The 26,865-nt window shown below is 46.5% G+C and overlaps 1 protein-coding gene across 1 annotated transcript in view; it reads right to left on the bottom strand.

Moving 5' to 3' along the window:
• Window positions 1-26,865, bottom strand: part of KDM4B (lysine demethylase 4B) — a 75,009-nt gene that overhangs the window by 20,391 nt on the left and 27,753 nt on the right. Inside the window, exons 6-12 of the mRNA XM_088179371.1 lie at window positions 24,901-24,950; window positions 22,262-22,365; window positions 18,449-18,586; window positions 8,577-8,773; window positions 8,058-8,090; window positions 4,962-5,131; window positions 88-512 (exon numbers count right to left, since the gene is read on the bottom strand). Coding sequence (XP_088035497.1) covers window positions 88-512; window positions 4,962-5,131; window positions 8,058-8,090; window positions 8,577-8,773; window positions 18,449-18,586; window positions 22,262-22,365; window positions 24,901-24,950 — 1,117 coding nt within the window. The remainder of the gene's footprint in view (window positions 1-87; window positions 513-4,961; window positions 5,132-8,057; window positions 8,091-8,576; window positions 8,774-18,448; window positions 18,587-22,261; window positions 22,366-24,900; window positions 24,951-26,865) is intronic.

The raw sequence follows: 26,865 nt of genomic DNA, 5'->3' as shown, positions 1-26,865 counted from the left end.
CACTGACCCTGATCTGTGACCACTAACCCTGATCTGTGACCACTGACCCTGGCCCGTGACCACTGACCCTGGCCCGTGACCACTGACCTCTGTGGCGAGCTGGGCGTGCTCGGCCTCGGCGCCGTCCTCGTCCTTGGCAGGGCCGGGCTCACGCCAGCCCAGCCCTTTCTGTGTGGCGAACTGCTCGAAGGCCTGCTGGCACGACATGTGCTCCTTGTCAAACACCACCTTCTTGCTGCGGGGCACCACGTACAGCATGGGGATGATGGGCCGCGGCCTGAAGTCGTCCTCCTCGGCCGGGGCCTCCGATGGCTGCACCACGTTCAGGGGGGCCGGGGGCCGGGCCTGGCCCGGGGCCGGGGCTGGGGGTGGCCCCGGGGGTCGCGCTGGGCCCGGCCCGGCCTCGGGGGGCGGCTGTGGGGGCGGCACGGGGGTCTGGGGGGGAAATGGCGCCTGCTTCTTCCTCCGCTCGCCCTTGGCCTTCGGGGGCCGCGCCCGGGCCTTGCACTCCCCTGGAGAGACAAAAGTGACACTGAGCCCACGGCACAGCTCTGGGAATGCAGCATTTCTGTGCTTACCCAGAGCTCAGTGCTAGGATAGCATGGAATTATTGCATTTCTGTCCTTACCCAGAGCCCAGTGCTGGGCTAGCATGGAATTATTGCATTTCTGTCCTTACTCAAAGCTCAGTGCTGGGCTAGCATGGAATTATTGCATTTCTGTGCTTAGCCAGAGCCCAGTGCTGGGCTAGCATGGAATTATTGCATTTCTGTCCTTACCCAGAGCCCAGTGCTGGGCTAGCACGTTCCACCATGGAATAATTGCATTTCTGTCCTTACTCAGAGATCAGGGCTGGGCTAGCACGTTCCACCATGGAATAATTGCATTCCCTCCTTACCCAGAACTCAGGGTTGGGCTAGCATGGAATTATTGCATTTCTGTCCTTACTCAAAGCTCAGGGCTAGGCTAGCACCTTCCACCATGGAATTATTGCATTCTGTCATTGCCCAGAGCCCAGTGCTGGGCTAGCACACTCCATGGAATTATTGCACTATGGAATTATTGCTTTCCAATGGGCACCCTGAAAGCTGCACACACTCAGCTGTGCCTCAGCACTGACCTAGAGAAGCCACTTCAGAAAGAAAATACTTGTGTCATTTCTATGGACTATTAAATTCCTGACTGGAGCACAAAGGCTGCTAAAAGCAACATTTCCTGGAGGGAAAATATCTAAATCCATAGGAAACTGGACAGTGTGCCAAAAAAATCTGTAATATGTCACATTAGCCATGACACTGTATCAAGTTTTTTGTCCTCCAAAGTCAGGGGCACAAAACCATCCACTGGGGTGCAGGAATGAAATATTTTTTGTCCCATTCATAAAATAAATATTTTAAACAGCATTTTTTCATCTTTATGCCTTCCTTTTCTAATCTCTGTTTTTCTGTATATTCATAATGGGCATGTTATGCTATACATGAATAAATGTGTATATAAACAAAGACATTCATCAAGAGGGGTGCTCAGATTTTTTTTGCTGATAAGGAGGTGCAATCAAAGAGTTTGGAGACCCCCATTCTGTATCAGTATTTGCTGCTCCCTGTGTTTGCAAGCACAGCTCTTTTCTGGGTATTACTGTGTGTCAAAGCACCCAACAGCCCCAGGAAATGAAGAACTGACAAAGACACCTGAACCATTATTACCCAAAGATTTCTGCTATCAAGCTTTTTTTTAAAAAATTGCTTTTAAGGCATAAATCAGGTGCAGCACTCAGCTGGATGCTGAGATATCCTTTACTCACAGCCATGTCCTTGTTTCTCCCAGCTCTGTGCCACTCGTTTATCTGCTCAGCCCTCATGGATGTGACAACACTCCTTGAACAGATAAACATCTCAGTATTGTCACCAGAGGCACTTCTGGCCTGTCAGAGGCTTCTCCACCTCTCTTCCCTGTGAAGGGATCCACACACTCCCATTTTACAGCACTGATTAAAATTCCTGCTCTCCACTGAGGGGGATTTTCCAGGCTGGGATAATCAGGGACATCCTGCTCACCCCAGGGAAGAAGTTCCACCAACCCAGACCCCTCCACTTCAGGCTCCACCAAACCTGACCAGCCCAACCCATGAATGGAAAATCAGAATAACCATCACACAATGGAGGTTTCTGCATGAGGAAGGGTGAGTAATCCCACAACAGCATAAAGTGCCAAAATCCCTGCTGAAATCCCCTAGGGACCACCTCAACCCCAGTATTTCCCAGAAGTTCTGATCACCTTATTTACACTAACTTATAAGAATGGGAACAAGTCCAGCTCAAATAATTATAGTTGTACTCATGTAGGCAGTCCCTCAGATAAACTGGTTTGTTCTATCACAGAGAAAGGAATATTGAATTTCCTTAGAGAAACAAACATATTGAATGAAAGGCAAATTGGATTTCTCCCCAGTTGCACAAAACCAGATCATATTTAGTCTCTATACACTCCAAGAATTCTCTCCCCAGCAGCACCACAACTGCCATTCACCAGCTTTATTGACTTCTAAAGGGTAATTTGACAGCAGCTGGCACTGAGAACTGCACTTCAAAGTTTTTGCATTAAGATGAACAAACGAGTTTGCAAGTGAATCTGTTGAATCAGAAGCCAGGAAAAAGGGAGGCAAAATTCCAAGAGTTTATCCTGGATACTCACAGGAAGTGAAGGCACACATGCACAGGTAGGGTAAGAGAGGAGTGAGGGTGGCAGCTGCAGGTGGGACACAAGGACACGGGTGGGCTGGGCTGTGCTGCCTGCCCAGGGACAATCTGAATCCTCAGCAGGGCTCAGCAACTGGGCAGCAGCTGAGGGAGCTGGGGAAGGGGCTCAGGAGGAGAAAAGGAGGCTCAGGAAGGACCTTGTGGCTCTGCACAACTCCCTGACAGGAGGGGACAGCCAGGGGGGTCGGGTTCTGCTCCATGGGACAAGAGGGAACAGATTCACATTGCAGCAGGGGAGGGTCACCAGCAGGAATTCCTCCCTGGAAAAGGTGGTGAGGCCTTGGAAGGGGCTGCCCAGGGAGGTTTGGAGCCCCCAGCCCTGGAGGTGGCACTCAGGCTGGCAGTTCCCTGGCCGGGCACAGCCCCACAGGGAAGAGCTGCTGGCTGCCAGGAGCATTCCTGCCGCAGGAAATGCTCAACATCCCTCCTTCCTGACATCCCAAGACAACCTGCTGAGAATTCTAAATATATTAATAGCAACATAATAAATTATGAATATAAAGCTGAGTCATAAAAACAAAAAGTAAACACCATAAGGGATCTGGGTCAGAAATCCTGAAAACCTCGAGTTATAAATACTCAGCTTGTCCAAATAACCAACAAAGCACAAGACCTACTTTGGAACCGTGACTACTTTGAAATCTCATTCTTTCTCCTTCTCAAGGTCATTTCTTCTGATGCAACAAAAAAATGAAGTCAAATTAAAACCTGAGGAGTAAAGGAAGGAAGTGCAGGAGGTGGGGGAGCAGAATTGCCAGAGCAGGGCCATCCAAACAAGATGCTGTTTTCTTCTTCAAGATGAAGCCCTGGGACGCTGGTGAGAGGCAATGCAGACAGCAGGATGTGGAAAAACGAGAGGAGCCATTGGGATTTAATTGCTGTATTGCAGTAGGAAAGCTGAATATTCACGAGCAGCCACACAAAGCTGGAGTTTGCTCCAGTGGCACTTCTGCAATGGTGCTGAAAATAAGCTTTTCCCTCCTGAGCCAACAGTTACAGAGCTCTTAAGAAGTGCTGGAAGTGTATGATTTGGAAGCCATTCAGCTAGAACAGAGTTTTTATTATTTCTTGGCCATTCTAATGATCTCAGATCTGTCCTTGTCACTTATCTCTCGTCTCCAAAGAAAAATCAGCATTTTCGGGCCATTTATTACAAGCATCAAGTGTTAAACATGTACAAGAGCTAAGAGCAGACAATTTAACACACTGCTGATGCTCTCGAGCTTAGGGCAATAGAAATTAAGTATCTGCACTGTGCAACAATGGTTCTCCAACTCCTCATTTCCCACAAAAAGAGAAAACACACTGTCTAGCTGAAAGACTCTGAACAAAGCCCTCAATTCTCTTCCCAGAGCTTCCATAGATTTCCTTTAAGATCATTATCGAGCTTCTCTAAACACTTTGCAGCATCAGTTTCTCCAAAAGCCAAACAAATAATGGATATATACAATAGATGTAAATGAATTCCCTGTAACAGTGCTGGAGAAGCCTCCAAGAGGGAGTGAGTGTGTCACAGACACAAAAACCACTTCAACACACATTGGGGGGGTGGGGGAAAAAGCAGCTTTTTCTCAGCAAGAACTCCAACCTTTTCTGCACAGGCAAGAAAAAGGTGCCACAGAAAGAGCCCCCTGCACAAAGGGTGTGTTCAGGGGTTGGATGTGAAGAAGGAACCCCAAAGGACTGGGAGTTGTCATGGCCTGGTTTTATGGTCAGTGAAGGTTTGATATTTCATGCAGAGGAAGCTGAAAATCCTCCCTGCTCCAGAAACCCAAGTGGGACTCGTGCAGCAGCTGTGGATCCCACCCAAACTCTGCATTCAGTGTCTAAAAAAATGGGAACAAAGGGAGGGGAAGAGGAAAGATGAATTGCACAAGGCAGTGCACAAATCATTCTTTTTCAGAGCAGGACATAAAAATACATCTATTTGTTTCTCTATGAAATAATTTAAAATATTCCTCACGTAATATATATTTTTACAATCCTGGAACAGTTTGGGCCTATAGAATTTTCAAGCCCTGCCAAAAAACGTTATTTGGATTGAATCCTTCAAGGGAGGGAAAAATCAATTGCTGCTGTGAATGATGACATATTTCAGTGAGCAGAGATTTAATACTGGGGAAAACTCTGCTGATATTTCAACAGAAATAAACAGCAGCAGACAAGTTATTCACAGAGGTGTTTTGGAGCTCTGCTCTGGCCTCACCTTCTCCCTCCATCCCTTTGCTTCTCTCCTCTTCCTCCAGATCCGGCCCCCTTTTCAGCTCCTCTTTTACTTTCACATCTTCCAAGGCAGTTTCAATAGCCATGACATCCCCAAGAGACTTCTGATCCTCTGTTTTGTGTCTTCTGGGTTGACTCCTTTTTCTGTGAGACCTGAAAGTACAGAAGTGTGATTTGACATAAAAGAACAGCCTTCAAAATAGAAAAACCATCACTGGCTTAAAAAGCTGAATACAAAACAAAAGGATCTTCTTTGGAGAGAAAAACACAAGGTAGCTAAAATAGCTACAGGGCAAAAGAGATATCTGAAAGGGAACAGATGAACCCTGCATAACACAACATTTAAGATCCATTCACAGCAGCCATTAATTGTCTGGGTTTCCTGAAGAGCTTTTTCCTACCATTACTAATGTAAGCTCACAAGCTGCAGTTAAAGTGATTTTAATTGTGTTTTCCATCTATTTTGCTTGTATTTCAAAATACAGATGAAAACTTGTTTAAATCTCTCTTTCATCCTCTGCCTCCGTTCCATTATTTCTTTTCATTCTGTCCGTGCCTCCCTTTGGCAAACTGCTGGAAGTCTGCAAAACATCATCTTCCAGCTCTGAGACATTACCCAGCACTGCCAGTTCCCAAAAACACACCATAATGAATGCTCAGAGCAAAATCAATAGGCAGTCTATGATTTTCCAGCAGTAAATTCAGAAGGTCCAAGGCCTTGAAGAAATCTAACTTAAAAAATATGCATATTAATAAGAACAGACAAATACTAACGAGGCAATAGCAATGCTGTTCATTCTTTTTAAAGTCAATGCCAGGAAGGCAAAGATTACAGGAGCCACAATGCAAAGAGAAATGGAAATTTAGAAGTCAGGACAAGATTTTTGGGTTGGGAACTGTAGGAAGCCAAGTACCCTCACAGACACTCCCCAGTGCTCAAGAGGGAAAACTGAAAGAACAAGAGCCAGAAATTTGTAAGTCAAGACAAATGCAGTTTAATGGGTGAAGGAAAGAATAAAAAAAAAGAAAGAAAGAAGCTCAGGAAATCCTGAGGCAGAGCAGTGCCCCCAAAAACATCACCTCAGAAACCAGACCCCTCCTTCCTCCTCTCTCCCACTTTTTAGTGCTCCCCATAACATTTTATGGCACAAAATTTCCCCTTGGCCACTCAGGGCCAGCCCCAGGGTGCCACTGGGCCAGACTGGGACAAGACAAAGCCTTGGTTCTGTGCAAGCAACAGCCAAAACTTCAGGTGCAGTAACCCCAGTGCCTCCATCCCAGTGCCTCCATCCCAGTCCCTCCATCCCAGCCAGCCCAGCAAAGGGTTTTACAGAATCTGTGGAATTGCACCTTGAATTTTAGGTTTAAATCTAACAAGCTCTTCTTTTCCAGAAGGACTGATTCATCATTTCATCATAGTGATGATGGAACTTGCAATTTTTACCCCATTTTTAGCATGCAGGCACTTCTTTGGTTGAAAGCAGCATTTTCCTTATGGCCTCACATCCACCATCGTGTGACAAAGACTAAAACACCCTTTACTCATCAGTCCCAAAGTCTAGAAAAGCTAAAAAAGCAGCTCCCCATCCTCAGAGCCCAGAAAACTCAGCTGCTAATTAGATTTGGAGCACAACACAGTTAAGAGCCCTTAATCAGCCTTTAAACTGACAAAGAAGGGAGAGGAAAAAAAAAAAAACAACCTGAGAGGAATGATGAATAGAAAAGCAAGTTGATCCATATGCACAGGGACCTCTAATTGCCAGCCCCTGAGCAGATGGTGGCCCTGCAGGAAGAGCTGGAGCCTTCACACCTGCAGGACAAACAGGGGCTGAACCCAGAGGGATCAGCTCTGCTCCTCACCCACATTCCATGTACACACCACCTTCCCTGGGAGGGGAACGTGGGGTGGGAGGTGAGGATAAAGCTGCAAGACTCTGCCACTGCAGCTGGAATATTCCAGAGCTGAAGGAGGAGTGGAGTCAAGTGTTACAAGCTGGTTTTAGCAAAGTGTGGTTTTAAAAATTACAGCACAGAGCTTTGTACTCACAGGAGAGGAAAAAAAAAAAAAAAAAAAAGATTTGTTTTGCAGTGCTCTTCTCACTCAGGGGTGTGGGGGAGAGAAGCAGAAAGCTCAGCATTTAAAGAAAGTGCTTCCAGAACTACAGGCTGAAGGCTGAGCACTTCCAGAAGTGAAGCTGTTCTGTGTCTGACAGAATTCACACATCAGAAATGGGCTGGTGGGGACTGGACTAAAACAGCCTCTTGCTGAAGCCAAAAAGTAAACAAAGTTGGGTTTTTTAAGGTAACCAAGTCTGGCTGACCTTAGAGAAGAAATAACACCTCTCTGCAGAGTTTAAAAGCTCCATTTTTCCAAGAGAGCTGACAAAAAAGCAACGTTTGTACTCTTTGAAGAGCAGACCACAAAGTGACTTAAATTAAGTAGCTACAACTGTGAAGGTTTGGGCAGAGGTGAATCCCATCCCTGCATCCTGCTGAGAAAAGTCAGGCTTCAAGTAAAACGATGTCTTGGAAAGACATAAGCACAGGAGAAAATACTGCTAAAGAGTATTGAACAGCTTCAAAACTGCTCCAGGATAATGCTGGAATAATCCAGGAAACACTGAACAGATAAGTAAAAAAAAAAAACCTGGATCTTTTGCAATAGGCTCAGGCTGAGAGAGAGAGGCTCCTCTGCTGGGTAATAGGATCAGGGAGGGAAAAAAAAAATCCTTGGTGTTCATAAAGCACCTTGCACTGTGCAAACATCAGCTGCATCAGGACCCCTGAACAGCCACAAAAATGCAGCAGCACCTTCATCAGTGCCCACTTCCCTTTCCCCACACAGCCCTGCCAGCCCAGAACAGCAACTCAAGAATAAAAACCAGAAGAGCCATGAGGCAGCTGAGGTTCTCCAGTTTTGGGAGAGATCACAGGCCTGAAGATTTCCTGGGGGCTTTCACAAAAAAAAAAACAAAACCAAAACTCAGTGACAGAGGAGAAGAGTCCCAGAGTTGCTATTTTAAGACATTTGCCAGGAGAAAGAATAAAAGTTTTGAAGTTGCTGGGGGAAGTCACATACCGGTGTTTGCTGTCCTCTTCCTCATCTCCTATCCTATAAAGCAAGATTCCAACAGGAAAAGGTTAGCATGCCAAAATTCTCAATTCAAGCATGCTGTAACACACAAAAAAATCACAGACTTGTAGAAAATTAATACAAAGATCAAAGGAAGCACAGAAAGGCATGCAGAAAATCCCCTTTGCAACCGATGGGCTTTTTTTAACTCCTGCTTTCTGATCAGTGAAGCTCTAAATGTTCACTACAGATTTTTTTTGGTCTTCCAGGATAAGAGATGAGATGTGAGAGTGCACAAAGTGTCCCACTTTGAAAAAAAAAAAAAACAAAAAAAAAAAACCACGTGTGAAGGAAACAGGACCATGAGGGACACATCACCCCAGCTAAATGGCAGAGGGAAGTGCATGAAAAGAACACAGGAAGAAAAGAAGAGTTTGAAACAATCTGCAATAAAGAAGTGCAGCATTTGCAAGCCCAGCAGCTGAGCCCAGAGCAGGGCTCAGCCCAAGCCCCGCCTCTCTTTACCTTCGGAGCAGTTTTGCCTTCAGCTCTGCCTTGGTCTCGTTCCAGGCATCCAGCTCGGGGCTGCTCAGGGCCGTGGGCTTCATGTGGTCCAGGACAGCGATGTCCTTGCCCTGCTTCCAGAGCTCGTAACGCTCGGGCTGCAGCACCCTGACAAACACATCCATGGAGATCTTCACCATGTCCTTACGGCACGTGCACTGCAAGAGAGCCCAGACATCAGCAAGAGAGCCCAGACATCACCAAGAGAGCCCAGACATCACCAAGAGAGCCCAAATATCAGTGCAAGAGAGCCCAAACATCACCAAGAGAGCCCAAACATCACTGCAAGAGAGCCCAAACATCACTGCAAGAGAGCCCAAACATCACTGCAAGAGAGCCCAAATATCACCAAGAGAGCCCAAACATCAGCAAGAGAGCCCAAATATCACCAAGAGAGCCCAAATATCAGAGCAAGAGAGCCCAAATATCACCAAGAGAGCCCAAATATCACCAAGAGAGCCCAAATATCAGTGCAAGAGAGCCCAAATATCACCAAGAGAGCCCAAATATCAGTGCAAGAGAGCCCAAACATCACTGTAAGAGATTCCCACAGTGTCACAGCTGGAGACCCCACAATGTCACTGTAAGAGACCCCACAGTCTCTGCTGGAGACCCCACAATCACTGCAAGAGACCCCAAAATGTCACTGCAAGAGACCCCACAGTGTCACTGCTGGAGACCCCACATGCACTGCAAGAGACCCCAAAATGTCACTGCAAGAGACCCCACAGTGTCACTATAAGAGACCCCACAATCACTGCTGGAGACCCCACAGTCTCACCGCTGGAGACCCCACAGTGTCACTATAAGAGACCCCATAATCACTGCTGGAGACCCCACAGTGTCACAGCTGGAGACCCCACAGTGTCACAGCTGGAGACCCCACAGTGTCACTGCTGGAGACCCCAAAATGTCACTGCTGGAGACCCCAAAATGTCACTGCTGGAGACCCCACAGTATCACACAGGGACTGTCCTGCCCCACAGGAACCAGCTCTGCCCTGCCCTGCCTGCAGAGAGTTTCTGCAAGGGGTCAGTGCTGGCAATGCCTCGGGCTCTACCTGCTCCTGGAAAAGCAGCTGCCACCCCAGCACCCTCCAAGGGCAGTGGGAAACTCTGCTCCCAAGGGTTTTGTTCTCCCTCTAAGCCTCTCACCAAGCCAGAGCTTCCTGGGCCTGGCACTGCTCGAGCTCTGTGCATCACACACAATTACTGTGTCAGAGCCTGCCCTCAAGTCCACGTTCCCCCCATCAGCCTCTCTCTGGCAGAGTTTTCCAGGCTGAAAAAATATCATTGGTGCCACTCCCTAACTCAGAAAAGCCTTACAGGAACCACAGCCTGACCTAGAGCACGGGGCAGTTAAACTTCATAATGACACATCCTGCCATGGCACAGCAACCCTGCACAAAAGGGAAGAATTAAAAACCCTGCAGTAATTACAACCTGCATCCAGAGCATGAAGTGGCAGAAAATGTGCTTTATTCACTTCCACTGGCATGTGCTCATTAAAACCAAGCTGGAGTTACACCCCTGCCAGTGCACAGAGAGGACTCCCAGGTGATTTTCCTTGGATGTTTTCATCAAATCCCTTTGCTGGGATCAATCAACAGCCTGAGAGCAGCAAGGGGACTCACCCTGGGCACTGATACCAGTCCCAGCCTTTATAAACTCCATCAAAAAAAGGCAGAAGATGGAAAAGGAGCCAGGAACCCCCCAGTGCCTCTGGGGGCTGCAGCCACAGCTCTCCTGGGGGTTCTGCTCTAAGGTGCAAAGCTTTGCTTGACTGAATTGCTTTTCAGCTCCAAGCTGAGGTCATTGGAGGTTTGGGGGTTTTTTCCACCCTTCCTCCACACCTTTTCAAAACCATTCTATCCATTCTTTCGGCAGAAATGCCTGAAATTAAACCTGCTCCTCCCCTTTCTGTCAGCAAAGCCCAAAGACTCGGGCCCAGAGGTGTCCAGAGCACTTTCCAAGCAGAGGCAGCTCCAGAGCCTCTCCCAAAAAGCCCAAAACTGCAGCCCCTGGTCAGAGCTGGAGGAGCCCAGGCTGAGCTCTGGGGATGCTGCTGGGCTGGACTCAGCACTGGCACCGTGGTCTCCACATCCCACAGCTGCCAAGCTCCTTCCTGTCCACAAATCTACCATGATGTATGTTTCTATTTCAATTTTAATTTAATTCTATTGCTTTCACACCAGCCAGCATGAATAATTTACAAAGCCTCCTTCCTCTGGGGCTCTTTCTGCACCGTGCAGTGACATTTCCTCAGCTGTGGCACAGCCACATTCCCAGCATGGCCAGGACTCTTCTCCATCCCTTCCCCATCAGCACTGAGATCCTGCTGATCCTGCTGCTGCCTCCCCCACAGCTGGAAAAGGGAAAGTTCCTGTGTGTGTGTGACAGGGCTGCAGGGGGACAATGGGGGACACACACCAGGAGGGTAGAGAAGGGTCAGAAATTGCCTTGGCAATAAATCCCCTGCCCTGCTCCACTCCAGCAGGATAAAAGCAGCAAGGCTGTTCCCTGGCAAAGGTGGCCAATCCCACACCCTGCCTTCCCCCTCCACACTCACAGAGATGAATTTCCTTCAAAGCATTTCGTTGTGGTCATAAACACAAGTATTTCCTAAAAGTCATTGTGCCTACACCTCCATCTCTGCCCATCCCTATCCCAATTTCTGCAGAATCGATCCTCCCAAATTCCCTCAAGTTCTAACACTTTTATATTCCACTGTAACTAAACTTTACAGAAAAAAAAATAAAAAACGAACACGTCAACGCTAAAACATCACCACTAAGGAGAGACACAAAACCTCATCTCCTTTATGTGACACCAAACTGAACCAGAAAGCTCCAGTTTGGGAATTCCCAGAATTCCTCTGGATCGACAGCCCCGAGAAAGATTTCAGGGTGACAGGATCACCCAAAGCACAGGAATGAAGGAACATGAGCATTTTGTCCAAATGACAGGAGAGAAATTCCAGGAACTCTGAGATCTCCTCCAGCACTTTCCCCTCTCCTCCATCACTCCCAGCCTGGTGCCAGAGCCCACAGATCAAACAACAGAACCAAAGCAGAACATTCACAGCTGGCATCTCCAGGGATCCACTGGGAGTCCAGAAAACGGGAGTGGAACAAAACCAAACCAAGAATCAGCAGCTTTAGGGTCAATTCTTTGCCTTTGGTCACGGGGGAGCAACAAGAGAGGAGTTTCCATATTCACCAAACCTGCAGGAATTTCACTCATTCCACCTTCTGAAGGCTTTTCCCAGCCCCACCTTTCCTTTTCCATAAATTAATGGCTTTATTAACTATAACCACATGGAAAAATACTGTAAGGAAATGCACAATTAAACCTCTTTTTTCCAGCCTAAACCCCCCAACATTCTTCCTTTCCTCATTATTTCATTATCTGCAACCCTAATTTGGAGCCTGTGGTAAAATATGTGACCACAGCAGGAGCCCTGTCCCATCAATTCTAACTCCAAGACTGATAGGGGGGGGAATTTGTGGTTATTGAATGTACAACCATTATCTTCTTTGCAATATTTTTTAACATAAAAACACAAATAAGTCTATATAAAATAACAGTCAAATAAAATGACTGTCTCCTCGAAGTCATAAAATCAAATGATTTATGGAAAAGTGCAGACTCATTCAACTTCAACCTTCAGCGAGTTTTGTGAGGATATTTCCCTCAATTCCCAGCTATTAACACTGAACTGAAGCTCAGCAGTTCCATCACATAGGAAAGGTTAATGGAAAATCAGCCTTTTCCTTATGCAGAAATAGTCACCAAAACGACATATTTAAAGTGGCACCTCTGGTTTTCATGGAAAAAATTCCTTCACATTCAGCTGAAAGCACTTGGGAAGACTCAGCTGAGCCTCCCCCTTGGCCTTAATGGAAATTTATCCATCACAAAACCCAAAGTGCTGGAAATTGAAGTTCTTTCAGCTTTTCAATGGCACACCAAAACCTTTGCTCAAAGCTTTTCTCCCTGCCTTTCACTAACACAAGCTCCTGGGGAAGGGCTGGTTCTGTGAGAGGGCAGCACAGGAAATTTGGTTTTTACAGAACACACAAACCCCACAGCTCCTCCCTGGACATTCCCAGCACAAAGCAGAGTTCCAACAAGCCCCCAGTAAAAACCAGTGCTGCAAGGCAGCAGCAATCCAGTTTGTTCCCCTATTCCAGATGTGCTGCTGGGATCCAACAGGACAGAAAAAAAAAAAAAACCAAAAAAAAAAACCAGTTTGGGGCTCCAGCTTCCTTTTCCTTCCACTCAGCTCCTGGAAGATGAATGGCAGCAGTTCTGTGAGTGAGGAGTTAAACTTGGAGGAGGAGGAAAAGCCCAAAGTGCAGAGTTTGTGTTTAATGGTTGGAAGCTTGTGGGAAAGAAGATGAGCCTTGACCCCCCGTTTGCAGAGTAATTACCAGCATCAACAACAAACCAGTTCATTAGGAAACCCACTGGAAACCTTTCCCAGAGCTCCATAAACAAAACAATTTGCAAAGAATTTCCATGGGCTCCCCCTGTCCCTGGCTGCAGGGCAGATTCTTCCCTGCCTGCTCCCAAAATTTCCCTGAGGATTCCTGGGGTGCAGGAGCCACCCCAGCCCCTCTCAGGCACTGAATTTGTGTGACACAAAATGCTCTGGGACTGATCCCAGCCTAAACAAACATAAAACTCAGCCTAAGGCCCAGAAGGAGCTGGAGGCACCCACAGGGGACACTCAGGCATCAGCAGCACCCAGCACTGAGATCCTGGAAATCCCAAAAAATCCAGGGATTGATGCTGCTCACACACCTCCAAGTGCTTTTCCTTCATTAATAAAAACCGTGCCAAGAACACCCCAGCCAAGAGAAAAGCTCAGAAAAGAGCTGATAAAACAAAGCTTCCAGATAATTTCCAAAAAAGAATCATTTCCTTCCCACTCAGCACATAAAAAAAAAAAAAAAAAAAAAAAAAAAAAAGCTTTTCCTTGCACAGAATTAAGAGCAGGGCATTAGGGGTGTTTACAAATAATACAAGAAAATAAATATGAAGAAAAGTGGGAGAATTTGTACAAGAGCAAGTCTGAATCTGTCTGATGAAAATAAACCATGGAAATGTTACTCCATAATAGATTTCTTTAATGTATTCTAAGCTTAAAAGGTCTAATTAGAGTAAAAGAGCAATTTTGAATGTCTGACAAAAATAAACTGTGGAAATGTTATTTCATAATAGATTTTTTTATGTGTTCTAAGCTTAAAAGGTCTAATTAGAGTCAGTTAAGGCATAGACACAAAGTAATGCAAAAATACAATTCTGATTTGCCTTATTTTAGGGACCAATTTTGCAGTCTCATCAAACAGGTTTCTGTAAAAACCTCACAAGTTTTATTTCCTTGGGAAATACAGATGTACTGAATGGAAAAATCTACTAAAATGTAAATAGTAAAAAGAAAGGTTCAATTTTACCTGGAAAATTATATGCTAGACAACACTAAATCACAGACATTTCAAGTGTAAATTTGAAATTATTTCTATATTATACATATGGTACAGAAAAAAAAAAAAAAAAAAAAAAAAAGAGTGAGCAGAAGGTTTAGAATCAACAAACCATGCAAAGGCTCCTGGGCTGGGATCCAAAAGGTCCCTTCTGTTGGCAGAGCAGGAAAAGCCAAAGGGAGAAGTTTTATTTATTTTCTTTGTGCCCCCTTTGGCCAGGGCAGAGCAGGGGGGGGGGCTCTGCAGGGAGCAAGGGCTGAGTTTATTGCAAAATAAAAACCTAAAAGACCCAAAATGCAGGAGGGGCAACCTGAACCTGTTTTATGTTGAGAGAGAATTCCAGCAGTTTGTCTGGAGTAACCAAGACATGAAGGAAGTGTGGAAGTGACACCAGGAACTGTTCCCCTCCCAGGCACTTCTTCTCAGTTCAGTTTGTCAAAAAAAAAAATAGAAAAGCTGAGCTGGGATTTGAATTTCTGCTAAAACTCTCCATTCTGAATAGCAGGAGGCTCAGCTGCAGGGAGGGCACGTTCCTGGCACTTTCCTGCAACCTCTGCTTTAAAAAGTTGTTTGGGCAAAGTCACAGCTGTTAAAAACCTCGGGTGGTGGCACCCAAAGGTTTTAAGAAACAAGAAATCAGGAATGCAGGCAGGAACTGCAGGCTCATGGTGCAAAATAAAAAGAAATTTAAAAAAAAAAAAAGATGATAAGGAATGAAAGTTATAATTTCCTGCCTTTCACTCAGCACCTTTTTTCAACCACCAAACAGAAAAAAAAAATGACAAATGGAAGAAAAATGACTGAGGAGCTCCAACTCCAGAGAACAAAAGGAAATATTTCTCCCTAATTTCTAATGCAGGCAAACATTAGCTGTGGAGTACACAAATAAAGCCACCCCCCCTCAGCCCCAGCACTCAGCCAGGAATGCTGAAGTCCAAAGCAAATATTTGGATTACAGCTGACTCTGAGACACTGAGCCAGGATCTCCAAAGCTGTGAGAGCCTCTGTGACCTCCTGTCCCCTGGGACTCTGCTGTGCCCTGTGACACCCATCTGTGCCCAGTGCCACCCACCAGAGCCCTGTGCCACCCATCTGTGCCCAGTGCCACCCACCAGTGACCAGTGCCACCCATCTGTGCCCAGTGCCACCCACCAGGGCTCAGTGCCACCCACCAGGGCCCTGTGCCACCCACCAGAGCCCTGTGCCACCCATCTGTGCCCTGTGACACCCACCAGTGCCCTGTGACACCCATCTGTGCCCAGTGCCACCCACCAGAGCCCTGTGCCAGTGCCAGGTCAGTCCCACAGGGATGCAGCTCCCCAGGAGCATCCCCTGCCCTGCACAGGGGCCGGGATGTTGGGATGAACCCCAGCAATCCTTGGGGACAGCTGTGACAGCACAGGATTGTCCCTGGCAGCCCCAGGAGCAGTTGGAGCTGTGTCCCCTCCCTGAGCAAGGATTTGCTGCTCAGCTTTCCCCAGGACCAGGTGGGAAAGGAAAGCTGAGGGTGGCTCAAAGTCACCTTGGCTGGGAGGCAGCAGCAGCACGAGGCTCCTCCAGGACAGATGGAGATTTTTACATCAGCAATAAATGGGGAACAGCCCAAAGCTGCTCCCCCCTGCACTGCTGGGCAATGCCCAGCATTACATCCAGCCCCAGTGGGGCAGCACCACGGAATTAACACGTTAATTAACAATTAATTAATTAATGGAGGAAGAGGTCAGACCCTTCGTCTGGATCTGACACGTGCTGTGAGCACAGAGAACCAGCCCTGAAGATTTCTGCCCCTTGGCATTGGTTTGTCAAAAACCACACCCAGCACTGGGGCTGGAGGAGCAATTCACAGAGCATCAGAAAATCAGGGAAAAGCACCTTTCTAACTAAAAACCCAACGAGAAAAACATTCCAAAACCTCACACCACGGTCTCTAAAAGCTTTGAACCAAACAGGACAGCTGAGATTGTTCACTTGGTATTCACCAAACCAATTTCCACTGCAACTTTTAAGGATCTGCCCATCCTGGTTATTAATTTACAGACACAAGTGGATTTACCCCCTGGTAGTTTCCCACACTACTCTGCACCATCGCTATTTTTTTTTTTTTTTTTTTTTTTTTTTTTTTTTTTTTTTTTTTTTTTTTTTTGCTAATCCTGACACTTGTTCTACAATTAGAGCAGGACCAGTGTCTCAGAAGCAGATCCTTACACTCCAGGCTGGTAATTCTGTATTTTTACAGCCCAGGCAGGTTCTCTGTGGGATGCAGAACATTGCACCCATCTGGCAGGCAATTAACACAGCTCTGCTCTCCCAGGTGAGCCATTACCTTTCCCCTCCTGCACCACGGCACACAGCAGAGCAGGATCCACATCTCCTCCCCAGGATAATGGCCAGGAGAATATTACAACTGGCTAATTACAAACCCCTGCCTTGTCCCCGTCCCTCCTGAGTGCTGGCAGGACAAGGAGAGCAGGGAATCACCCCCAGGAGGTGCAGGAGGAGCAGGTGCCTGCACAGCTTTGCCCAGCTCAGACTTCCCAAAAACTTTTATATGGTAAGGAAAAAAAAAAAAAAACACAGACCTGCCTGCATGTGAGCAAGGATAATCAAATTGTGCCTGGGAGCATATAAATCAATAAAGGCATTTTTGAAATATAGGAAAGTTGGAGTAGTTAACTAAAAATCACATACTCAGGAATTGTGGAATGCTGTGGGTTTGGGAGGGACCTTAAATCTCATTTCATGCCATCCTTGCTATGGGGACACCTCCCACTGTCCCAGGCTGCTCCAAATCCTGTCCAGCCTGGCCTGGGACACTGCCAGGGATCCAGGGGCACTCACAGCTTCCCTGGGAATCCCAATCCAACCCTCCCAGGGAGGAATTTCCTCCTGATGTCTCTCAGGAATTCTCTCCCCACAGAGGTGCAGGCAGCTCAGGGAGATTTAAACCGAGCTTTGCCCTCCCAGTGTAACAAAATCCAGCTCAACTGGGACCCCCAGCCAGGCAGCCCAGGGTTAATTACCACGTGCTTTAGAGCAATATTAACCAGGAAACTCGGGACAGACAAGTGCCAAGGAGTGCAATGGGAATAAATTGGGCATCTCCTTCCACATTTCCACTTTGTGTCCCCAGATCTGCTCCCAGCTCTGCTGCTGCTTGTTCAGTAATTTCACGCTACGCTGCTTAACAATGTAAGCATGGAGGCTCCATCTAAAACTGCACTTCCCAAATGTCACTTGTTTGTGAACACATGGCTGAACCCAAAATTGCTTTTAATATTCGAGTGGTGCCTGCTGGCTCCGTTGTAGTTAAGGGTCTGTCTGAATTTCCATGATAAACCCCATTTTCAGGGGTGTAATACCATGACCACTCACTACACAAAAACCTGCTTTACAAGGTCACAGCAGACAAACACCATTTTTTACATTTTTAAACCAAGGTTGCTTGGCTAGTTTTGAGATTCAGACATTTGACACTGATTTGAGGCCTCTTACAGTTTAAGGCTCAGCCCAGCCTAGCCAAGCCCAGTCCATCCAAGCCCACCTGAGTTGCTATTTTCCCATAGCCAATCCAGCCCAGCCAAGCCCACCTGAGTTGCTATTTTCCCATAGCCAATCCAGCCCAGCCAAGCCCAGCCCACCTGAGTTGCTATTTTCCCATAGTCAATCCAGCCCAGCCAAGCCAAGCCCAACCCAACCCAGCCCAGCCCAGCCCAGCCCAGCCCAGTCAATCCAGCCCAGCCAAGCCCAGCCCAGCCCACCTGAGTGGCCATTTTCCCTTAGTCAATCTAGTCCAGCCTAAGCAAGCCCAGCCAAGCCCAGCCCAGCCCAGCCCACCTGAGTGGCCATTTTCCCATCCAGCCCAGTCCAGCCAAGCCCAGCCCAGCCCACCTGAGTGGCCATTTTCTCTTAGTCAATCCAGCCCAGCCTAACCAAGCCCAGCCCAGCCCAGCCCAGCCCAGCCCAGCCTAACCAAGCCCAGCCCACCTGAATGGCCATTTTCCCATCCAGCCCAGTCCAGCCTAACCAAGCCCAGCCCACCTGAGTCGCCATTTTCCCTTAGTCAATCCAGCCCAGCCTAACCAAGCCCAGCCTAAGCAAGCCCAGCCCACCTGAGTTGCCATTTTCCCTTAGTCAATCCAGCCCAGCCTAACCAAGCCCAGCCTAAGCAAGCCCAGCCCACCTGAGTTGCCATTTTCCCATAGTCAATCCAGCCCAGTTCAGCCCAGCCAAACCCAGCCCAGCCCAGCCTAAGCAAGCCCAGCCCACCTGAGTGGCCATTTTCCCATCCAGCCCAGCCCAGCCCAGCCCAGCCTAAGCAAGCCCAGCCTAAGCAAGCCCAGCCCACCTGAGTGGCCATTTTCCCGTAGTCGATCCAGCGCAGCGTGGCGAAGTTGGTGGACTCGGCGCAGTTGAAGCCGTGGTTGAAGCCGGCGTGGTAGCCATAGGGAAATGTGATCATGAACTCCCCGGCCTCCTGCGTGATCTGCAGCACAGAGGGAAAAGCAGCACAGTCCCCACAGGTCACTAAAAGCAGCAGCTTGAGAACAGAGACCCCTTAAAAAATCCCCACTGCTCAATCTCTTCCCACTGCGGGCTGGGCAGAGCTGTCACTGTGTCATGGCTTTGAGTTGCCAATTTAAATATATTTTCTGTTTGTTGTGAGACAGAACCAGAAGCAGAAGCAAGGCAGGTCTAAAAGTTAACAGTAACACCCCATGAATCCAGCACAGCTCTGGGAAGGCTGTGGGGTTGGCAGGAGTGCCACGATTGCAGGTCCTGGGAGGATGCAAATGGTGAAAATGGAACCACAAGAGGAGTGTTTTCTTCCTCCTTGGGGAAAAAAAAAATCCCTATGGCCTCACAAGAGGAAACTTTTCTCTCCAAAGTGAACTGAAAAAAAAGGACTATTTGAGTTGGGAACTGACTGAAGTAGTTTTTTGTATGTTTGTTTTGTTGTGATGAAGGTTGGGAGAGGGAAGGAAGGAGTGGTCTGAAAAATCTTATTCTGAATTTGTTTTGTTCTTTTCTTTGTGTAGTTAATAAATTTCTTTATATGCCCTTTTAAGTTTTAGGCCTGCCTTGCTTCTGCTCCTGGTTCTGTCTCACAACAGAAAATGAGTATATTTAAATTGGCAAATCAAAACCATGACATTATTCGGTGCATTGGCCAGGAAATTCAAATTAAATGATGGCATTTTGGGGGGAAATTAAATTAAACCAAGTCACACTGCCAGCTCTTGGCTGAACCTGGAACGTTCCTGGTGAACTGCAGGAACACTCAAAGATTTCTCTTAAGGGAAAAACCCAGAACAGTGGATGGAAGGGGTCTCATGATCTGAACTATTTACACCTGCAGGCTCCAGTTACAGAAAGGTCTCAGGCTGCAGAAATCCAAAAGATCAATAAATGTTTGATGTGACCACTTTGGTTCCTGGCAGCTCCAAACCTTCATTCCCACTTCATTCCCAATGCCAGAGTTCTGGATTTCCCTGCTAACAGCTCCTCTGCATTAAGGCTCCTTCTGGAGCACCCCTGCCCTTCCCTGTGTTTATTTCCCCACCCAAAATTCAAACACCCAAAAAATTCCAGCCCAGCTTTTGTTGCTTTGGGAATTGTCCAGAGCAGCTGTGGCTGCTCCATCCCTGGGAGTGTCCAGGGCCAGGCTGGGCTGGGATCACCCTTGGCACAGTGGAAGTGTCTCTGCCCATGGCAGGGGTGGCACTGATGGGCTTTAATGTCCCTTTCAACACAAACCATCCTGGGACTCGACTTGAATAAAATTAAAACAACAATAAGCATTAAAGACATTATTAATAAAGGTTGAACTCTAAAGATCACTGCTGGAACCAGAGGCAAATCAATCTTGATGCTTCTAAAAACCCCTATTTTTATATCTCATGCAGAAAAACCATCGGGGAAAAAAAGAAGTTTAATTGTTAAGAGCATGGCCTGAACCACAGGAGCAACTCCCAGCCCTGCAGCCCCTGGTGAGCAGCACCTCCCCTCCATGGGGCATGGAAGAGGCAAAACTTGATGTTGGGAAGGATGAATTAAGGAAACCTTATCAATATGAGTGCCTGGCAAAAGACTTTGAGAATATGGAAAATATAAGTGAAATGGAAATTATAGCGATTTTTGGCTGTGGGGCTGAAAGTAACTGAATGCCTGAGGGTTCCTTTGTTTAGATAATGTTAGATGCTGCAAATACCAAAAAAACAAACAGACATCCTCCCTAGGCATGGCAGGAAGGGTCTCAGATAAAATTTAGAGATAAGAAAAGCAGTAAAACATGGTAATATAGTGATTCCTATAGGTTGCATGGAAATGTTAGAGAATTTGTATCTTGTATTAGATTGGTTAGTGGAAATTAGAATATTCAACATAGAAGAAGATTTATTGTATTGTAAAGGGGAAAATCTCTCTCTTATGCTCTTACTCTCTTCATTCTTACTTTCTTAAACTCTCTTAAGCTCTCTTCTCTCACTCTCACTCTCTCCCTCTCTCTGCCCTGCTCTGAGCTGTGGCTGCAGTTCCCAGCAGGGCCTTATATAAACCCACACCCTACGAAATAAACTGCAAAACTTTAAGACCAGAATAAAAGGAGCTCCTGAGTTTGTCCCGACCATCCCAAAGCACAAATTCCTACAGCTTGAGCCTCCCTGTCTTTGCAAGCAGCAGTGCTGACAGAGCTCCCACAGCTGCCACAGGCCAAGAATTCCATTTGGATTCCTTCCCACGGCCAAATTCCCACCCCAGCAGCTCTGAGCCCACTGCACTTCCAAACAGCACCATGGGGCCAAATGCAAAATTCAAACAGACACAAGTTCAAACCCTTCCCCCTCAGCTGGGCCACAATCTCGACTTGCTGATTCATTAAGAATCGTTTTTTTAAAAGAAGGGATAAAAGCTGCACAAGAAGTTCCTGCAGGATTTCAGGAGGAGCTGCTGAAGCCCAGGCTGCCCCAGCCCCTCCACAAAGCCCAGCAGTGCTGCTCTGCTGGAACAGATTCTGTTCCTGTCACTTGAAAGCACATCCTGGTGTCTCCATTTCAAGCCCACATCATCCATGGTACTGCTGTCAACATTATCCCACAATAAATTAAAAAACACTCCAGATGATGGATAGGCCATGCAGAAAAGTAATAACTATTGAAGGAAAGCCAGCACAAACTGCCACTCATGAAGAAAGCCCCAAATTTACTGACTTCTGCAAGCTCTTGAGGAATAAATGGAGAAATCAATAGGAGATTACAGAAATACACATTTTTAATTATTAAAAAGCCCTAGTATTGATCTGTTTCTTTTTTTCCAGAACAGCATTATAGAGATTTATAAATGCTGCCTATTTCAACTTCATTGAAATCTGCCAAGAACTGGGATGGAGGGATCTTATCTCTATTCCTCAGGAAAAGTGGCACTTGTTCCCACTTTGTGAATAAGAGTGACTGTTCCAGGACAGGTTTTGGAGCAGCTTGGGACAGTGGGAGGTGTCCCTGCCATGGCAGGGGTGGCACTGGGTGGGATTTAAGGTCCATTCTCACTCCATGATTCCATGGAAGCAGTTTGGAGCAAGGCTCTGCCACTTTTCACATCCCCAGGCAGCTCTGGCTCAGCAGCAGCAGTTTGAGTGATTCTGCACAGATACAAATCCCTGTAACCACCCTTGGCTGAGGAGATTTACTTCTTGCCACAAGACTTTAAGGATAAGCACATTAAAACGATCATACCAAATAAACATGACCCCTCTTTTCAAATCAGGGCTTAAGAGCTGCAGGGATCCTTCCAGGCTCAGAGCAGCACGAACACTTACACAACAGGAACCAGCAACCCCAGCTCCACTTTGGGTCCTACTGGACCCACAGGAAAATAAAAAAGTGTTTCTGAATCACCAGGGGGTTCTGCTGACCCTTGGAGAGCCCTTATGAGCTCGTTCCTCTCCACCTGAGGGGCTCCCTGATTGTCAGAGTTTCTTCCCTCCAGTGTCTCAGGCAAACCCCAAACCCTCCTCTCTGCAGGCAGAGCTGGTCCCAAAGCCAGGCTGCACTCAGCAAAGCAATGCCCTGGGAATGCAGCCCATTCCCCCAGTGGAGCTGAAATGACTCCTCAGGACACAGGAGCTGAGCTCTGCAGGCTCTCCTGACCCTGCCCCTGCACCTACCCTGTCAAAGGGGATCCCATATTTCTTCAGGATGGAGGGAGAAATGAGGGTCATCTTGTGCCGGAGGAAAGCGTCACATCCCTGAGAGCTGCCTGGGAAAAATCCTGTGGAGACATCAAAGGAGGAGCATCACTGCAGGACTGCTGGAAAACAACCTGCCCTACATACCACCTAAAGGGGAAAAAAAAAAATGTTAATATTCAGTGAAAAGAAAGAAAGGGGAGATCTCCATCATCTCCATCAGGCAGTGGCACGAGGGACACGCTCACAGAGGTCACCAACAAATGGCAGAGGCAGCAGGACCTGACCCAGTCACCAGCTCAACACCAAATTCTGAGTTATTAAAACAAATCACAAATAATTAAGAGCCCTAAAACACTGAGCAAACCCCTTCCATGGCAGCTCAGCCAATGGAACCTGGTTTTTCTCAAGATCACGTCCTTCCCTCCAAGTGGCTGCTTCCATAAATTGTGTTTTTGTAGGGACTCCAACCCATCACAGTTTAGGAAAACAAATAACCCAAGCTCTGGAACCAAAACTAATTGATGAGACGTAATGGAAGGGGCTTCAGAAAGTCAAAAGGATTACTGGATTCCAGGTTTTTCTTATATTTTTGTACTAAAAGCATTTCAATTAAAATTATGACTGTCTGCTACTCAGTCTGTCGTCCCTCTCTGCAGTTCCTCTTTTTAATGCACAGTTTAAGTGGCTCTCATTAAAGCCACTAATAAAGAAGCACATTTTAAGTGATTAGCACCAATAACATGGCAACACATTAACATCCTCTCCATGGGCTCCATGGCTCTCCCAGTGAGCCCATTTACAGCTCAGCTATTCATTTTCCATATTAATTGCACACTCATTTCTCCATAGTAAACTTCTCCCCACTGATGCACAGGACAGGGGAATGACCAGGCAGCAATTTTGGCTCTTTGTAGAGTTAAATCATCAGCCACTCAGTTTCCAGAGAGGAAACTAAAATAAAGATCAGATCATTGATAATTTGCTGCTGGTTTTACAGCACAAGCCTCAAAATTGATCATCCGTAAAAATTAGTTACAAACAGCAAGAAACTTATTATTGCTCCTGTCAGACTTGGAGTGCTATTTCAGAGTCTGCAGAACACAAGTCATCTGATTGATTGACTCCTTATAAAAATTACTTTTTTCATCTATTAAAACCTGGCAAATGACCGAGCTGCAGCTTTGAAATGCAACATTTCTGAGCAGCCATTTCCAGCGTTATTTTTATTTAGGGCTCATGGAGCTCAGTGCCCAGGAAAGCAACAGCACCAAGCCCCAGCTCATCCCCAGCTATTCTGCATTTACCCCACACACTCAGCAGCTCCCCCTGACACCCTGGAGCAGGCTCAGCAGGAAAAGGCAGGGCAGGAATTTGCCTGGTTTTGGGGAAATCAGCATTAGAATTTCTTTTCTTTTGCATCAGAGTCTTCCAGATTTCCCTGCCTGCTCCTACCCTCACCACCAGATTTAAACCACCCCAGGTGCCTCACTGGAGATGAACCACAGAGATTTGGAGTTAATTATTCTGGGCCAGCAGCATTTTTTTTTAGCTGGGCAGCTCCTTGAACATTTGCAAGTGAACAAAAATAGAAACAACACCAACAAATTCAAACATATCCACTTCTGCAGCCACACATCTTCCCTGAAGAGTGAGAGGTGAGAGTTTGCCATAGCTCAGAGTAACTCTGCCTTCCCCCACCTCCATCTTCCTTTTCTTTTTCCCTCCCTTACATTGTTTTTTTTTGTTGTTTTTTTCTTTTTAATATTAACTTTATGGCACTAGAAAATAAAGGAGGATGAGGTTAAAACAAAAGGAAAACCACTGAATACAGAATGTATTCATAGGGTGAAGGAGCAATGGGTACAAACTGGAAGAGGGGAAATTTAGGTTCAATATCAGCCAGAAAATGTCTGAGGATGCTGAGACACTGGAACAGGTTGTGGCTGCCCCATCCCTGGGAGTGTTCCTGCTCCAGTGGAAGGATTTTTAGGGTCCTTTCCAACCCAAACCACTGTGGATTAAACCCATTGCCCAGACATGGGAGGGTTTGGCCTCAGTGCCTCACAATTCAAGGGTTTTTCAAGGAATTGCAGCTCAGGTCGGGCCGTGCCAGGAGACCCGGGCTTGGAGAGAAGAGCTGGAAGGAAAATTCCCTGTCAAGTTCTCTGCCTGGGAAGCTGCTCCTCCAGCACAGCAGCTCCTGCCCTCGGGCAGAATCCAGTAGGGGCAGCAGGAGCTGCAGGAGGAGCTGCAGGAGCTGCAGGAGCTGCAGGAGCTGCAGGAGAAGCAGGAGGAGCTGAAGAAGCTGCAGGAGGAGCAGGAGCAGCAGGGAACTGCAGGAGCTGCAGGAGCAGCAGGAGCTGGGGCAGCAGGAGGAGCTGCAGGATTTGCAGGATTTGCAGGAGCTGCAGTAGCTGCAGGAGCTGCAGGAGCAGGGGCAGCAGGATTTGCAGGAACTGCAGGATCTGCAGGAGCAGCAAGAGCTGCAGGATCTGCAGGATTTACAGGAGCTGCAGGATCTGCAAGATTTGCAGGAGCTGCAGGAGCTGCAGGATTTGCAGGAGCTGCAGGATCTGCAGCACAGGGTCAGTCCCTCCCTCCCAGGCTCTCCTCACCTTTGGCCAGGCGTTCCAGCCTCTTGCCGTGCTCGGGGGGGATGGCATACCTGGGGGACAGAGAACCAAAACATCGATTTAATGTCAAAACAGTGAAATAAAGGAAAAGGACAGCAACAACAACAACAAAGCCCGAGCACAGCACACAATGCTGGCAATAAAACCACAGTTCTGTGTGCCTGAAAGGCATCAGTAACACACAGTCCATGGGAAAATGCAGCTTTTAATACAAATCCTTAGACATGTTACACGAAGTGTGTTATTTCCCTGATGTTTTCTCACACAGCATCACAAGATTTCAGGAGGCAGAAGGAAAATTGAGAAGACAAAGTGATGACACAGCACTGGAAACCCCAGAAATAAGTGAGTGCAGGGAACAGCAGGTGTGCTCTCCATGGGGGAAATATCTGCAAAATAAAAACTGCTGGGTATTAATAAGTAAGAAATTGATGGGCTGAAAAGGTGTGAAGGAGGGTCTGTGTGCTTTGGAAAAGAAACCTTCTTCTGTATAAACAGCTTTCACTTTATTCAAAAAAATAATTATTCTTCAAAACAGCTTAAGCAGTCATGGCAGAATCCTTATGTCCATGCTGGATTTTATTGTCTGATAAAAATTAAATAATGGAATTAAAGTATTCAATAATTTTCTTGATGAGGTGACCCTGAAAATCAGCAGGGTCTGCTGATGAAAACATCATTAAAGGGTGTAGGGAACAACTTCTACACTTCCTAAAAACACTTTTCTTAGATTAGGGCTCAATAAAGTGCAAAAGAACTTGACTGGAATTTTTGGGTTTTTTTTTTTAAGTGAGTTATTTTTTTAATTATTGAAGATTATTCTGGTAAAACAATCAACTGTCCCACAGGTCTCAGACAGGGCTGGGTGTGCCCAGCAAGTACAAACAGCAGGGAAGTTTCAAATGGATTTTTTCTTCCCAAAAGCTGTGAGTTCTCTGAGTGCTTTGAGGTTCACAACATTCTCAGGAGCAAAGCTCAGGTGACAAAAAGATTTATGTGTTCAGTTTATAAGAAGGGAACTGAATACCAGGATCCATTTAAATGTGTTTAACATGATGACACACAATAATATTGCCAATGGAAATTTGTAAATCATTGGTTACATTCCGTAGCAAATTAAATATGGCTCTCCCTGCTTTTTGTGACAGAGAATTCTGAGAATTTACATTTGTGGGAATGGCATTTATTGCCAGCTATAACTTCTCTTCAAAGTGAATAATAAAAAATGCATTATTTTTGCTATTTCCAATAAAGATGTCAAACCCATCCCTCTCATTCCCCGTGCTGGGAAAGGGATTTTGCAGGAGGGGACTCAACAAAAGCACTGCCCCTCTAGGGCTGGGGGCAGTGAAATCCCCTGATTTGGGGAATTTCAGCCAAATTCTGCATTTCCCAGTGGAAAACCACGACTGGGGAGGAGCCCCAACCTGGAAAATCAAACCCACCTGAGCTGGCCTGGCAGGGGAGACAGCACACAAATCACATAAATCACAAAAATCACACAAATCACATAAATCACACAAATCACAAAATCACACAGGGGGCTTCAGGGTTTAGGCACTAAGCTGATTTCAACTCATGGCTTAAAAAAAAAAAAAAAAAAATTAAGGCAAAACACTATGTAGCACCTAATCTTGTAAAATAATAAATGCAGCAATGGACTCCCAACATCCCCTGACCAAAGTTTGACAGTGCCTTAAATTGCATAATTATCAAACAATTCAATTTCATTTGTCTGGGACAAAGCTGGTGGCTTTTATTTTACAAAGACCATTCATCACTTACATAAATGTGATAAAACTAATCCCGATCCAAAGCTCCTTTGTGGGATTAATGTCCCTTAAAACAGGGAAATGAGACATTCCATTCCTTCTGGGAAAAATGCTGAAGGATTGGGAAAGAACTAATTTATGGCTACAAGGCTGCTGATGATTAATGTAATATCCC

The sequence above is a fragment of the Sturnus vulgaris genome, chromosome 26 (assembly GCF_052056855.1).
Source record: "Sturnus vulgaris isolate bStuVul1 chromosome 26, bStuVul1.hap1, whole genome shotgun sequence".
NCBI classification, from domain to species: domain Eukaryota; kingdom Metazoa; phylum Chordata; class Aves; order Passeriformes; family Sturnidae; genus Sturnus; species Sturnus vulgaris.
Note: the sequence above shows the minus strand (reverse complement) of the source record. Positions and strands in the feature narration are given on the sequence as shown.